This window comes from Pseudorasbora parva, chromosome 2 (assembly GCF_024679245.1).
Source record: "Pseudorasbora parva isolate DD20220531a chromosome 2, ASM2467924v1, whole genome shotgun sequence".
Taxonomy (NCBI): Eukaryota; Metazoa; Chordata; class Actinopteri; order Cypriniformes; family Gobionidae; genus Pseudorasbora; species Pseudorasbora parva.
Genome location: NC_090173.1, coordinates 31,289,868 through 31,305,138, shown reverse-complemented (window position 1 = coordinate 31,305,138; position 15,271 = coordinate 31,289,868). Strand labels below are relative to the sequence as shown.

The 15,271-nt window shown below is 39.2% G+C and overlaps 1 protein-coding gene across 1 annotated transcript in view; it reads left to right on the top strand.

The window, feature by feature from the left end:
• The window catches only part of shank1 (SH3 and multiple ankyrin repeat domains 1), a 128,121-nt gene that overhangs the window by 43,389 nt on the left and 69,461 nt on the right, over window positions 1-15,271 (top strand). Inside the window, exon 2 of the mRNA XM_067415555.1 lies at window positions 14,045-14,596. Within this exon, the coding sequence (XP_067271656.1) occupies window positions 14,096-14,596 (501 nt within the window). The 5' untranslated portion in view covers window positions 14,045-14,095. The remainder of the gene's footprint in view (window positions 1-14,044; window positions 14,597-15,271) is intronic.

Sequence of the window (15,271 nt, the reverse complement as noted above, 5' to 3'; positions counted from 1 at the left end):
GCATTGAACTCGTAGGAAAGTCTTTAAGAAAGTATTAAGATACTCTTTCAGGAAGATTTGTGGTTTCACTGACTCTGTAGGGGAACTTCACAACGAATCCACAGGCTCTCAGCTATTATGATTTGTGTGCTTTGTTGAAGATGCAAATTGGGTGTAATTGTATTTGGCACATTGTCAACTTTGATAGCGCTGCTCGCTGTATATTTTACACTGTGTGTTTTTTTTTTTAATTGACTGAATTCTTCATGCAGCTAAGCTGTTCTAGGGCTATTTTCCTGTTGTTTTCAATAGTATGCTTCTGTGCTGGGGATATGAGCATGCAAGACAAAGAAATTATGTTGCCGTACCTCCAGGAACAGCTTCTGAATTAAGTATCTGCAGAGACATTAACACCAGCTGCCCTCCAGTACTGAGTCAATAACCCTGGTGGCGGGCAGGCAATGATGTCTTGTTAAGTGCTTCAATTGCTTCCTATCTTTTCATGGTAAAACAGTGCTTCTAATGAAAACTCAGTTAAGGTGATGATGGCAGACATGGACTTTGGGAATCTACATTAGAATACATGGCATAAATGAGACAGCAGAAACTTTTCAGTCAAATTCTTGATGATTGCTGATAATTGTATTAAGGGTTTGTTCATCTAAAAATGAAAATTTTATAGGTCACTCTTCCTGTGGAACTCGAATTGTGTACCACTGTTACCGGATACAGTTATGGGCTAAAACATATAAATATTTTTTTGTATATAAATATTTTTATATACAATATATAAATATTTTTTTCTTACAAAAACGTATAATTTTAATTCAGAAGGCTTTTATTAAACACCTGGAGCCATAAAGATTACTTTTATGGTAGATGTAAGTGCATTTTTACTTTTCACTCCCATTATAAAGCTTGGAAGAAAGCTTGATTGTTTTTATATACAGTATGTGTATATATATCCTGATTGTGCTTGGCTGAAAGAAGAAAGTCATATACACTTAGGAGGGCTTGATGATGAGAAAATCATGGGATCCTTTTAGTGAAATAACCAATTAAAATAGATAGGTGCAAAATAGAAAAATTGTTACTATTTATAGTTGTGATCTCTGTTGGACTCCATTGTATCTCTATAGGACAGGGTTTTTCACACTGGGGTTTGGGGACCCCCAGGGTGCCATGAGGGCATCCTGGGAGGTCTGTGGAAATTTTTTTTTATAGAAAAAATTCAAAAAAAATTTTTTATGCCTGTGCAATTTAAAGGGGTCATTAAAATAAAAATAAAATCATGATAAAATCAAAAGAAAAAAGTAAAAAGAAGCGTAAAGGAACATTCGCTTTGAAGCATTTTGTTGAAACAGTCAACTGATTATGTTTGATCAGAGAATTTGATCTCATGTTGTGTTGTAAATGAGGCACAGTGTAAGGAGTTCGCAAAGAAACTTTTGTTGAAAGATGAAGCAGCCATCTGTAAGTAAATTATTTCATAATGCTTTATCTGTAATAAATAACAGTTTTATATGGATAGTGTTTTCAAAACACTAACTAGCGTGCAGTAGCGAGTGGGCATCGATACTGTTTTCTATGCAATGACGTTAGCCAGTCATAGCAGTGGCCGTTTATATACCTTACAGGAGCCACCCCTTCTCATTTCGGACAGAAATTAAGGTTCAAATATATATTTTTTGATAACATTAAAAATAGGATGTGTTAAAAATGCTTTCAATGTAGTGATATTGTTTTTTTTTACATATACATTTACTAAATTGTTAGTTTATTCTGCTTTCAATAATTTTTTTGCAATGCCATACTAGTTTTTTTATCAGTAAGAAATAAAAAACAAAAACCTCCATATAGGTTTGAGGAAAACTTAAGTTTAAGTTTAAAACATATGGAAAATGTTTTATTTATTTATTTATTTATGTATTTATTTATAAAAGTTTACGGTATTTATTGTCACTATCTATATGCAGATTTCTTAAATATTATCTGGAAAGTATTTACTTTTTATTGGGAAATCTGCATATAGCTTAGTGAAAAGAATCACAGTAAACTTAAAAATGTAAATATTTCAGATGCTATTTTAAATATTTCAATATTACAGATGCTATTTGCTTTAGTACAATTATTTAAGATTGAAAACCGGTTTTTAAATGTATTGTCTTAATACTTCATATAATACTTCATATTTTTACACACAGTATAAATATAGCTGCTTATATAATATGATTACTATTTTGGAAAATGCATCATATCGCATTACATCATATCACATCACATCACATCAGGCATCATCGTATTTGAAGAGCCTTGGCCTACAACTGTTTGAAAACCTCTGTTCTATGGTTCTGTGCGTAAGATTTGATATGGGTAATAGTGAATGCTTTGAGACACCACAGCAGATTGGCACAAGTACAAGACACATTGTCATACGATATCCTTCACATCTAAAGTGTGGGTGCAGCGTCTGAGCCCTTAAAGCAGCTGTAGTAACACTACAGAGAAGTATTTTGTTCCCTTAGCTAAACACAGTAATCCTATTTTGAAGAGGTCTGTTTAAAAGAGAGACACTCAGTGACTGAGTGTGCTGGACTACAGTGGTTTTGTTGTAAATCTGACTGGGACATATGAAGAGTTGCTGTCTGTGTGTGTGCAGTGACAGAGACAAGAGTCCTGTCTGTGCTGTAATATACGAAAGGTGCATGCTTGTAAAGAACTGGAACCGGTGGAAGCCAAACGTCTTCTCTCTGTTGTAATTTGTAAAGCAGGTAGTGCTTGAGTGTCTGTACATGGACAGTTCACTCTTGTCAATGTAAGGAGCGTGTTTGTTTTGCATAAGGGCAAGTGGGACACGAGGGATGGGAGTCTGTGAATGAGAATTGGCTTCTTGCCGAGGGCCTGTTCCCACGAAGACTCTCCTTGTGTTCATAACCAGCCAGACGGCATGCGATGGAATTAGTGCTGTGTATCGGCAACAAAGTCACGATATAGACATATATGGAGGACACGATATGATATACATCACAGAATTGAGTAGCTGCTGTTTATTAAACACTGCATCAATAAGGCAATTGTATTATGAAGGGCCTCTGTAGCACTGCATAGCAATAAATAGGCAGTGGAACAGGTTTCATGTTAAAATTGAGCACTCCCCAACAGGTCAAATATTCTGATTGTGAGCACATAAATAATATTTTATTCATTCTAATATATTAATAACATCATCTTTACATTGCTGGTAGGTTATCATTGCACAAATGAACGCGTTACTGATTTTTTTGTTCAAAATTAGAAGTGTTCATTGAGTCACCCAGATAGTGCTGCACAGAAACATTCAGCAACACAGAAACTTTTCAACGTGTCCATGCATAAAAAAAAAAAAAAAATTGCTTCACCTCTGAAGAGCTACATTATCTTTCTCAGCATGGAGTTGATAACATAGTTGTTTTTTTCAAGCAATTAAACTCACCGCTTCACTGTTAATAGAGAAACACGGAGCAGACTGAGATAATTCATTTATCCACAATCTCTCTCTCTCTCTCTCTCTCTCTCTCTCTCTCTCTCTCTCTCTCTCTCTCTCTCTCTCTCCCGGGCTCGTAAATGAACACAGACTTGTTTTCACTTTTTTGTGAATAGAATATTGAACTGGAGATCTCTGAACTGCAAGTTAACAGCTGTTTTCAGAAGGAGCTTTTATCCACATTGGTGATCCTGATCTGCCAGCGATTTGATTTCGCCCTGCAGCTCAGTCTAACCTGTACATTAATTTAACCTGCTTCTGATACACATTTGCAGGAACCAAACACAGACTGGCTTATCCACCTGCCACACTATTGGCAGGTTTAACACAATGATAAAGAAGACCAGTGGTGGAGTAAGTAAAAGTACAAATAACCAGAGCCATATTTACTTAAGTAAAAGTAGAAGTACTACAACGACAATCCTACTTAAGTAAAAGTAAAAAAGTACTTGATTTTAAATGTACTTTTAGTATTAAATGTAAAAGTACTTGTATAACAATTTATTCCCTTAATGTCTATATTCTAATAATTAAAAAGAAGAAAACAGTATGGGCTGTGGTGTTTTAATTAAGTTGGTTTTGGGTTAATGTAGGCTAATTGTGCATATCATCTGTTGCCCAGTTTACATTTTGACTCACAATATCAGGGTGATTAGCAGAGTTAAATATAAATGTTCAGAAGTAACATTTTCATCAGCTTTGATGTATTTAAATCTTCATATTTATGAGGATTAATCTTACATATAGGATATGCTTCAGCTTTCCTTTTATATTCTTAAATTTGATCAATAAATTTAATTAGAATAACGCTATATGGTTGTTAAATTAAATAATTTACACTGACAAATTATAACTGCATTAAATAATGTTATGAGATCGTTTTAACTATTTTTAATACAATAAGAAACGTTGGAAAGAATGTTTAAACATGAAACTAAACTACCAGTAGGTGGCGGCAGGTCGTAATGAGTGAGTCATTGAGTCGGTTCATTCAAACGGCTGATACGTTCATGAATGAGGCAGTCGTTTACGAACAGGTCATTGAATCTTTGATTCAACCGATTCATTCAAATGCTGAATCATTCATTAACACACTATTGCTGTGAGATGCGTTGTGGTTCTGATGTGGAAATATGATCTGATCTTGGAAATATTTTCGCTGCTGTAATAGAGCAAAAGCAAAACTAATTTTAATTGATTGTTTATGGAACTGTCATGAAATCAGTGTCACTTTTCAGTCGTGATTGTATTCAGGTAAACAGCACTCTTGGTCGTGTCATGTGATGTTTTTTAACTGTATTATACGTTATAAAATATAAAAACCTTCACATTTTGAATATTTACTGCAGTATGTTACTGAGTTTCTCAGTTTGTTTTCATTTCTCCTCGAGACGCTGCGCGATTGTCAACAGCACAACCGTCAGTTCATACATAAGCCTATTATTATCCAATAATTATACGAACAAACCTTAATTTTGAGCCCTGAAACTGATCAGAAAATGTAACGAAAATGTAATGAAACGTTGTAGAAATGAAGTGGAGTAGAAAGTAGAATATTTGCTGCAAAATGTAATGAAGTAAAAGTAAAAAGTATGCACTATTGATTACTTTAGTAAAGTACATATACGTGAAAAATTTACTTAAAGGGGGGGGGGGGGGCACTCAGTTTCAGTCAATCTCATGTCAATCTTGAGTACCTATAGAGTAGTATTGCATCCTTCATATCTCCGAAAAGTCTTTAGTTTTATTATATTTGTAAAAGAAATATGGGCTGTACCGAGTCTTTCCGGAAAAAAACGAGCGCCTGGAGGCGTATCGAGTGGGCGGAGCTAAAGAATGACGAATGCGCAAAGCGGTGACGTCCTCAAGCGTGGAGAAACCCATGGCTATCGATCTCAGCTAATAGATATGATCCAGAATCATTCGGAGGCTGAAATAGAAACAGCAACTGCAGGACGTTTATGAGGACATGATTCGGTTTGTGGACTATTGTATGCGACCAAACCTTAGTAGCAAGCAAAACGGTTTTGCACGTCAGACTAGTGTAACGTTATACAGAGAACAGCAATGAAGTCCGTTAGCGCATTTGATTGATGAAGCACTCGATCGTGTCGTTTACTGATGTTTACATACGCGACGATAAGCAACAGCACAGATATTTGAAGCAGTTTTAACCGGCTGCTTCCAAAGCAGGACCGAACCTTTATCGCTGGGACCGCTCCGTCAAAAACACACTTCTTGGAGTGCGGAGATCCACTTTGCGATGCGACTGAAGCATTTCTGCGTTCAAATCGGTTCAAATGCAGCGCTGCCTTCCCGGAATGCTGTGCTGAAGCGTTAAGTCGCTTAATGTCAAAGTGGGGGAATGAAGTGGAGCGCGGCGCGGACTATAACCGACATTAGTGTTCACGGTCGACTGGATCTGCAGGGTGTGCATTTCCTCTCTCGCTCTAGTCACACACGCGCACACCCTACCGGGAGAAGAGCCCATACGGCCCATACAAGGACCTTCCGGTCTATTAACGTCAAGTCGACCCATACTCGAAAAAAAACTCTCCGAAACTTGTGAGAAACCGGAAGGAGTATTGTTAACACAGAAATACTCCATCAAACGTCCAACATTAGTTTTTGAAACTTTGTCTATGTTTAGGATGGGAATCCAAGTCTTTAACAGTGTAAAAAGCTCAGTATGCATGAAACAGCATTTCCCCCCCCCCCCCCCCCCCCCCCCCTTTAAGTAAAGTAACGAAGTATTTGTACTTTGTTACATTCCACCATTGGAGAAGACAGATCGATGGATCGATGCCTGTTGATCACTCCTCTTGTGGTCTGATTGGTTGAAGGACTATCCTTGCGTACAGAGTCATTTGAATTATGCTCGTCGATCACTCCTCTTGTGCAGTAGAAAATACACAGCAGACTCCTCAGACCAATGTTTAATCTTAGACTGCGTTCCAGTTAGTTTTTATTATGCACTTCACTTGCTAACTTCCTTCCGTCTCGCTCACTCAGATGTGGGTCATTGCTTACGTTTGTTGCTATCTCTGCCCCCCTCTTGTGGTTTTGTGGGGAAAAATGCGTATGTGTGACGTAGTAGCCCAGGATGTGTATGAAGAGTGTAAACAAAGTATAGGGGGAGAATCAGTTCTGAGTTGTACGGAGAAAATTATGTGGTGACGCAGTCAATGCTCCAGTGAATGCTAGCAAGCAGAGTGCAGTTATGCCCGTGAATGTGTACCGTTTCCACTGTGAGGAATAAAGCCCGAGTTCATTGCTGAAACCTACGTCTCGCTGTTTTGTGCTTCGGCTCTGTTAGCCCGGACCACTAGATGCAAGTTACCTGCCGCGAGCCAAGTTATTATATTGAAACCAGCTCGCACCCAACTACGGTTCGGTGCGCGGAAGCTGAGAAGGTAACACGTTGCATGAGTGCCCACTGGTGTAACCTTTGCCATGGAGTAAACTGGAACGAGCCTTTGTTCACTTGTTCACTTGGAATCCACTATGGAATTGATTTATTATGTTTTTTTTCTTTACAAAATTGTTTAATGCAGAATTCTATATGTATATAGGTGTGTTTGGGTTGTTTTAAATGTTTTTTTAAATAATTAAATATCATAGAGTTGTTAGTGGTGGGTTAAATTAAACAAAATATGCAGTGACGTCACAATCGCGTTGCATTGTGGTATATGAAGCTGCCTAAAGTGTACATATGAAGTAGTCTTGCTCCCTCAGTCAAAATCGAGGGAACAAGTTCGGTCTGTTCATATAAACTTCCCTTGTCCACTTCACAAAGTGAAGCGCACTTCAAAATGGTGGCAGGGATTCCCCCGAGGGAAAGTGCTTAGGGAAGTTTGCAAGTGTGTGTCTAAAAGTGGAGTGGAACGCAGCAAGAGCTTGGGTTGCAAGAGCCATAGTTGGCAGGTTGAGAAAAATAAGTATATCTGCCAAGTGTTTTTCGCATTGCGCAAGTGTGAAGCTCTGGTTGGGAGATTTCGTCTCTGTGGGTCAGATTAAACCTTCTTCTAGCCTACATTATATTGTAGTTATTAATTTCAGCACATTTCCACTTTGTTTGTTTTCAAAGCGCAGTCCACTGCTGCGCACATGCTGCAGAGTCGATACAGAAGCAGATGTATTTATATTCATATCGACCAGAAGTATGTGACGATGCATCGTTGTATAGATGTATCGAACATAGCCCTAAATGGAATAGAACAGAAAGACAGAGTCTTTAGAACTTGAACTGATCTTAAATGGTTGCCCAGATAGCATGTAATCATTGAAACAATGTTGAGTCAGTGTTGCTCCGTCAACGCCAAATAGATTTAATTAACATTACAAAGTGATATTGCTTCAGCATCACTCTTGCACCCTCAGTTAATGTTGAAGCAATACTAATATTTTAACCACAAATCAATGGTAATCATACTGATTCAACATTACAAAGTGATATTTTTAAACATCACTTTTGCATCCTTAGTTCATATTGAAATAATGTTGAGATTTCAACCATAAATCAACAGTAATAGCATTGATTCAATATTACAGTGATATTTTTTCAAGAGCACTTTGGCACTGTTGAAACAATGTAGAGATTAAAATGACAAAATCAATGATAATACCATTGATTCAACATTACAGATTTTTTTTCAAAATCGCTTTTCGTCAGTTCAACAACAACAACAACAACAACAACAACAACAACAACAACAAATAAATTGTAATAATCATTGCCAAAACTCATTTTGGCGTATCCATTCCACGAGATTTCACACTCGTACTATTTATACGCATGACCATGAGATCGTGTTGGAGCCTCACATTTGCACCCGCATTTAATGTTGAATCAGTGGTAAGATAAAAATGGTATGGTAGTGCTATTGATCCACATTACACTTTGATGGATTCTACATCACTGATGTTGAATCAATATTGAAATTTCAAAAATAATGAATGGTAATATTGTTTAACTGAAATGTAGTAACAACATAAAACAATGTTGCCATCTAATGCACCAAGTTAATGTTGGAACATTAATATTCCCACTATGTGTCAATGGACAATTTAACATCTTTTAAAATATAAATATAAAAATATAAAAAAAAATATATATATAAATTCTAATTTTCTAAAATCTATAAATGCTTCTATAACAAAAGAAAGTGTCTTCTTTTAATTTCTTGGCAGATTGCATCGTTCATGTGTTGCATACCACCACCTACTGTACAGGAGTGTGTAGAGTGTTGCAGTAAACCTATGATAATTCAATCAAAAGGGGGAAAAAACAAACAAAAAACCCAATTTAAATTCTGCTTAGATCACATCTTTAAGGAATAAATAAGGTTCTAATTCTTTTACTTTGCATTCCTTGTTCCTCAAGAATATCCTCAAAGCTATCGTCCATTTAAAAGGTGTCTGACTTTTCCCACAAGTTTATCTCTCTTTCGTATGTATAATACGCCATAAAATGCGTATCATATGCATGTGAAAAACAGCGTGCCATAGACACGCAACAACCTTTGCAACAACTTGTGCAACAACCTGTTTGCAGCAGGTTGTTGCAAACCTGTTTGAGTGTCTTTCTTCTGCTGAACACAGTTGACGGTAGCCACTGATTTCTAGTGTATGCATTGACGTCACTTCCCGCCGGAACACGCCCCCTAGCTCAGCCGGTGCTGGGTGGCAGAAGAGCTGCTGCGTGACTGGAGTTATTTGAGGAAAACGCGAGTTGAGCAAATGATTATCAGTTTAAACTAAAGGTTGGGCTCGATATAGTGTTCCTTACAACTTACCAAAGATTCAGTGGGTGCGTTTACATGCACGTTCTTATGCCGACTATGCCTAATAAGCCGACAATGAACTTGGTCATGTAAATGCGGTAACCCGTTTTCTTTTATCGGAGTAAGGTCATAAACGGCGTAAGCAGAAACCGATCGGGACAGGTAGTTTTTTGCCTCTTACCTCGATTTCGGCCTGCATGTAAACGCATTAACCTGCTTTCTGTCGGCTTATTGACGTGTGCCTGCCCGATAGGTGACAAAAAGAGACTCTTTTAAGACCCAGAAAATTGTAAAGATGTGTTCTCATCTCATGCAGCAGAATTTATTTTTAGGATAGAATTTATAGGTTTATTAATACAGTCATGTAAACGCGGTGTACTTGCATTGTCAGTTTACTGGTGTGCATGTAAATGCACCCACTGATCCATGCATAATGACATGCAGCCAGGAATCGTGTTTGTTCGGACATTTTTATAAGCCTAATTTCGACATTTGTAATATTTATGAATCCCGCATGTATATGCGGATGGGTCAGTGTATTGAAGCGTGTATGTGGTCGCTTCTCAAGAATAGAAAACTTTCCCTTTATAATCACTAAAAGCTGTCACTCATTCAATAAATGCAATCTCACAAAGTTCTGCAGTGAAGCTGGTATACAATGAATCTCTTATTTTCCCAATGTCTGCACTTACAGACGCGCGTGGACAAACACTCGAGAGGAGAGTGGATTCCAAATTCAACACCTGTGATAGGCCAACTGCGTTGTAGAAATCTACAAACATGTCTGTGATTGGATACATTACTCATTATGCTATTATTTCAAATTCTTACAGAGGATTATAGATCCTAGACAAGCAGTTATGGGCTACTTTTCCCTCTAAAAGCAGAAGCAGCAGCAGGTGGCAGTGGTTTAAATGAGAAAATGACACGTTATTAGTCCATCTCAAGCTCGGAACAGCGATGTCCATTGGGTCCGTCGACAAGTCTTCCAACTACCCCACCCTCTGGCGCCGGGCCTGGTTCTGTGTGTTTTCGCTGCATTCACGCTGTAAAACATGCTGCCTCTCAGTCTTTTTGCCACTCAGTAGGGCGTAATCGCAGTCACTCCAGCTGATGGTGATGTCACGTGCATTCCCTCTATTGTAGGAAAAAAATACTATTGAAGTCAATGGCTGCAATCAACTGTCTGGTTACCAGCGTTCATTAAAATATCTTCTTTTGTCACACTCATACAGATTTGGAATAACTTGAATGTGAGTAAATGGAGACAATTTTAATTTCAAGGTGAACTATCCCTGTAAATCTGCAGATTTACCTTCTGTAGACCTTAATCTCTTTAAATATCAGAAAGTAGCCATGTCAGTCACTTTCTCAATAAACACAAGATGTTTTTTTTTTATAATTTGTGTTTGAGTGGAAACAGACTAATGGAGATCAGTTCCATTCCCTAAATGTATTAGTGATTCAGGAATATGAATAATTGTCTGATTAAGGGAGCAGGAGATAAGACACAGGTCAGGTGATTATGCTGTCGACTATAATTCAATGTATAATCAATGTCAGCATTATCAGGAGGGTGCTTCTCATTTTTTATTTAAATCTGTCCATTTTCACCCTCCTTCATCCTTTGTTCCTAAAAGAGAAATGTGCTCTGCAAGCATTGATGGATGAAGACATGGGCTGTGTGTGCAGTGTGATATTCTTGCTCAAGTTCATGTCTCTTGCACTTCAAGAAATCTGTTAAATGATGTTAGAACTTTATTCAGGATTTTCCAAATAAACATTACTACAACAAGATGCATTGTTTTAAGAATGTGGAAAAATGTTTATAATTACAGTCAGTAATACAAATCAAATGCAAGTAACAAGCACGCAAAATAAAGGAACAGAGAAGAGTAGGAACAGGTAGATGGAGCATTGTTTGAAATTGTACAAGAGAAGTCATGTATGTCAGGTAGTTCAACACACAAGACTGTATAGGATGTGCCACAGTTTTCTCTAATGAAGAAGCATCAATTAAACTACTGAGAAGTACACATGCTAAACCAAAATGGCCGTTTACAAATCAGTGGCCAATTTCAAACTACAATAGATGTTTTAACCATTTTTTAACAGACTTGCTAAACTCATGATGGCCCACCCCTAAACCAAGCCCCCAGTGGATTAGAGCAAATTGGGTAAAGTGGTTGAAAATGCCCCACTGATTGGGAAAAACCCACTAGTGTTCTGTAGAGATACACACCTGCATGATCTTCTTCTCTCTCATCAACTACACATCACTGTTAAGCTTGGGACACACTCTGCAAGAACAAAGAAATTGGTTCGTTTCTCGAGGTGGCAAGTATGGACTTTCCATACTTCACGAGAAAAGCAGTTGCCGAACACCTCTGTTTCTCCGTATTAACCACGCCCACTTTAAATGTATGACTAATTACACAATAGTTCTCGGACACCCGCAACAAAAAAAGTTCTGCTCAGACAATCGAGAACAAGCTGACCAAGAGACCTTGCTGAGGCCACATGGACTGCAATGTTACTATGTCAGAACGCTGGCTCTTTCCTACCTTTCTGGGCCTTGAAAGTGGTGGTTTATGTTGTGGGTGGTCAGAGAGCTCTTGGATTTAATCAAAAAATACCTTAATATATGTTCTGAAGATGAACGAAGGTCTTACTGGTTTGGAATGACACGAGGGTGAGGAATTAATGGAAGAATTAATTAAAGGGGGGGTGAAACACTCAGTTTCAGTCAGTGTCATGTCAATCTTGAGTACCTATAGAGTAGCATTGCATCCTGCATATCTCCGAAAAGTCTTTATTTTTTTAATAATTATATAAGAAAGATGTGCTGTTCCGAGTCTTTCCGAAAAAAGCAGAGCGGGTGGGGGCGTGTCGTGTGAGCAGAGCTAAAGAATGACGTGTGCGCGTCGCTGTTATTGGGTTGAGTGCGTCGTAAAGCTGTGTCATCCCTAACAGCGGGAAAAAACTTTATTCAAAATAAAAATATGGCTTTTAATCAGATACAGCCATACATCTATGATCCGGAATCAGACCCAGAGGCTGCAGTTGAACAGGAGCAGCAGCAAAAACGACTAGAGCAGGACGTCTCTATGTGGTACAAGTTATACACTAACTATATAATATGCTTAGCGGCTTGTGTTATTTACATATTTATACTTGAATTATATCGTCGTATTTTTGTCTTTGAAGGTGTACATGTGGGAAGTGCAGTTGTGCACGTGTGTGTGTGTGTTTACGCGTGGTTTGTGTAGACAATTGTAACGTTATTAAGCGGACTGGTTTTGCACGGCAGGCTAAGTTAGTGTTTACATAGAAAGACACGGAATAGTAGCGCATTTGAATGAAGAAGCGTGCTTATTTAGTTCAACATATTTCCCCCCTCTTTGTGTATTGTTGTTTGGAGTGCTTTTACAATACACAAACATAAAGTTACACATATAGTGGCCAGCTAAACAAATGTACACGCACTACACATCGCATGCTCCATTGATCAATTAACTATATGTGATCATGTTTGGGCTACTTGATGAGCATAGGCAAAAACACAGACATTTGAAGCAGTCTTACTCACAGCCTGCGGTACTAACGTTGGGACCTTTATCGTTGGGACTGCTCCATCCTTTAGCATTAGGCGATCGGAAAAGCCGGTGTCGAACTGGGCCTTGTTTATGAAACAGTCGGCACCGAAATGCTGCGAACAGATATAAACATTCGCGCAACTCAGTTGCTGATCCGGAAAAGCAAATTCCATCCACTGTTGCCTTAACGCAGGGTTTTTGGGGAATCTGTGCAGGACTGTCTTGGTCTAGCAACCAAAAACACACTTTTTTGGTGACATTGTTAGTTGTGCACATCACCTGTCCAGCGCAGCCTACGAGCCAGCGCTTTGATGGGCGTAGGCTGTTGCTTTCGCTCTCTCCCTCTCTCTCTCTCATGCTCTTCCGGTAGAATTGTCCGTAAGGCCCATACAAGGAAATTCCGCCCCCATTAACGTCAAAGTGGACGCATGATCGCAAAAAACTTGCCGAAACTTATGACTAACCGGAAGTAGTATTTTTGACAAAGAAAAACTCCCATCAAACGTCCACCTTAACTTTTGAAACTTTGTCCATGTTTAGTATGGGAATCCATGTCTTTAACAGTGTAAAAAGATCAGTATGCATGAAACAGCATTTCACCCCCCCTTTAATGATGATTGGTTTATGATAGTGATGAATTTTTTTCGCGCAAATCCTTTAAGGGACTGTTTAAATTAGATGCATTCTTGCATCTGCTTGGCTGTTTTTTATTGTTTTTCTTCGTAAAAACAGGCACTAGGCTGATGTCTGTAACCATTGCGACAAATTTCTGCTTATTTTTTTGAGTCTCCTACCATGAGCGCCACGTTTTAGGACACCCTGTTGAGTTAAAAAAAAAGTTAATCTAATTCTGTTCCAGTCCACAGAGTCTCAAAATGTAATGCTTTCAGCACGAGGTGTTTAAAAGAAACAGAGACATGCTGTGACAGTCAAAGATGTCACTCTAGTGCATGTTTGAAAATGCTGCAAATGCAAGAACACGTCCTGCATGAATGGCCTGTTGCAACTTGGTGGGGGCCACTGAGTGATGGAGTGATGTGGGATTGTTTGTTCTTTTATATTCTCTCAAACTCCTACTTCTGTTCTCTCAGTCTGCTCTCTCCTCCTCTCATCATCCACCTCTCGCTATTTCTCATGCCTGCACTCCTCCTCTCTTTTCACAGTGTGTCTCTGGGGATGATGCCATTGCCGCTGGTGCCACTCTCCCTGTCGCCATGACGATGCCGCTCAGCCCCCTCTCCAGCGACGAGGAGCAGCAAAGGATGCTGGGAAACAGTCAACACCTTTATCCAGGGGCGGAAGAGGAAGAGGAGGAGGAGGAGGAAGAGGAAATGGACGATGACGGCATGGACGAGGAAGGCGAGGAGGAGAATGGAGAGCTGGAGTTGGATGACGAAGAGGAGGTGGACGATGAAGATGACATCAGGCGAGGACCAGGGCGTTTGAGAGGAGGCAGGGAAGAGGGGCACAGGCAAAAAGGCACAATGGCTGGACGACTCCCAGGAGACAAACCGCTACGACCTGGCAACCCGGGCCACACGGCCAACCCTTATTCGTCCAACCCTGGACCCACCCACCAAACGCCAGCTAATCAGCAGCAGCAGCAACAGCAACAGCAGCGGAAGCTACGAGAGCGGAGCTCGAGCAACACACCTGACGACACACACATAGCTATGATGGTCTTTCGGATTGGCATTCCTGATATCAAACAGACGGTTAGTCACACACACACAGACCCACACCTGTTTCCCAATTACCCAATCACATGTCTTTTGCTAACCATGCCTGGTTGAGCCCACAGCATACATATTAACCAGGCAGTCAGAGCGCCGTCAAACACCATTCAAAAAATCAATCAGGCGAATACTGGTCGTGATACAAGTAAACAAATCAGGAAAAAAGGGGCAGGAATAAATTAGACAGACTTGGAAAAGCTGTTCTCAAGTGTTCAGTGCCAGTGTGAACATCTGAAATAGTCTGGAGCGTGTGCTCTGCTATGGCAGGCCAGACCTCACTCTCCCCTCAATAGGGCCAGACATTTTCTCAGTCAATACACATGACCTCTGCTGCACAAAAGACCTGCTATGCTAACACTTATCTCCCTTGCAGTACCTTATACATGTATAAAATGTGAATAGACTTTGAAATAGATCCCAGAGCACACCAGCTGGTGGGCCACATATTCAACAAACACATTTAATGCCACTGCTGCCGCCACTACAAAGCAGAAGCACTTGCAATAACACTTTCAATACATGCCCCTTAAAAGTTGAAATTCAGATGGACTAATGTAATAATTAATATATTTTATATTTATATTTTACACGCTTAATTTTGCACCATTCCAGTTCGAACTGAACAGACCTCCTCAATTTGACTGTAGTTCGGCT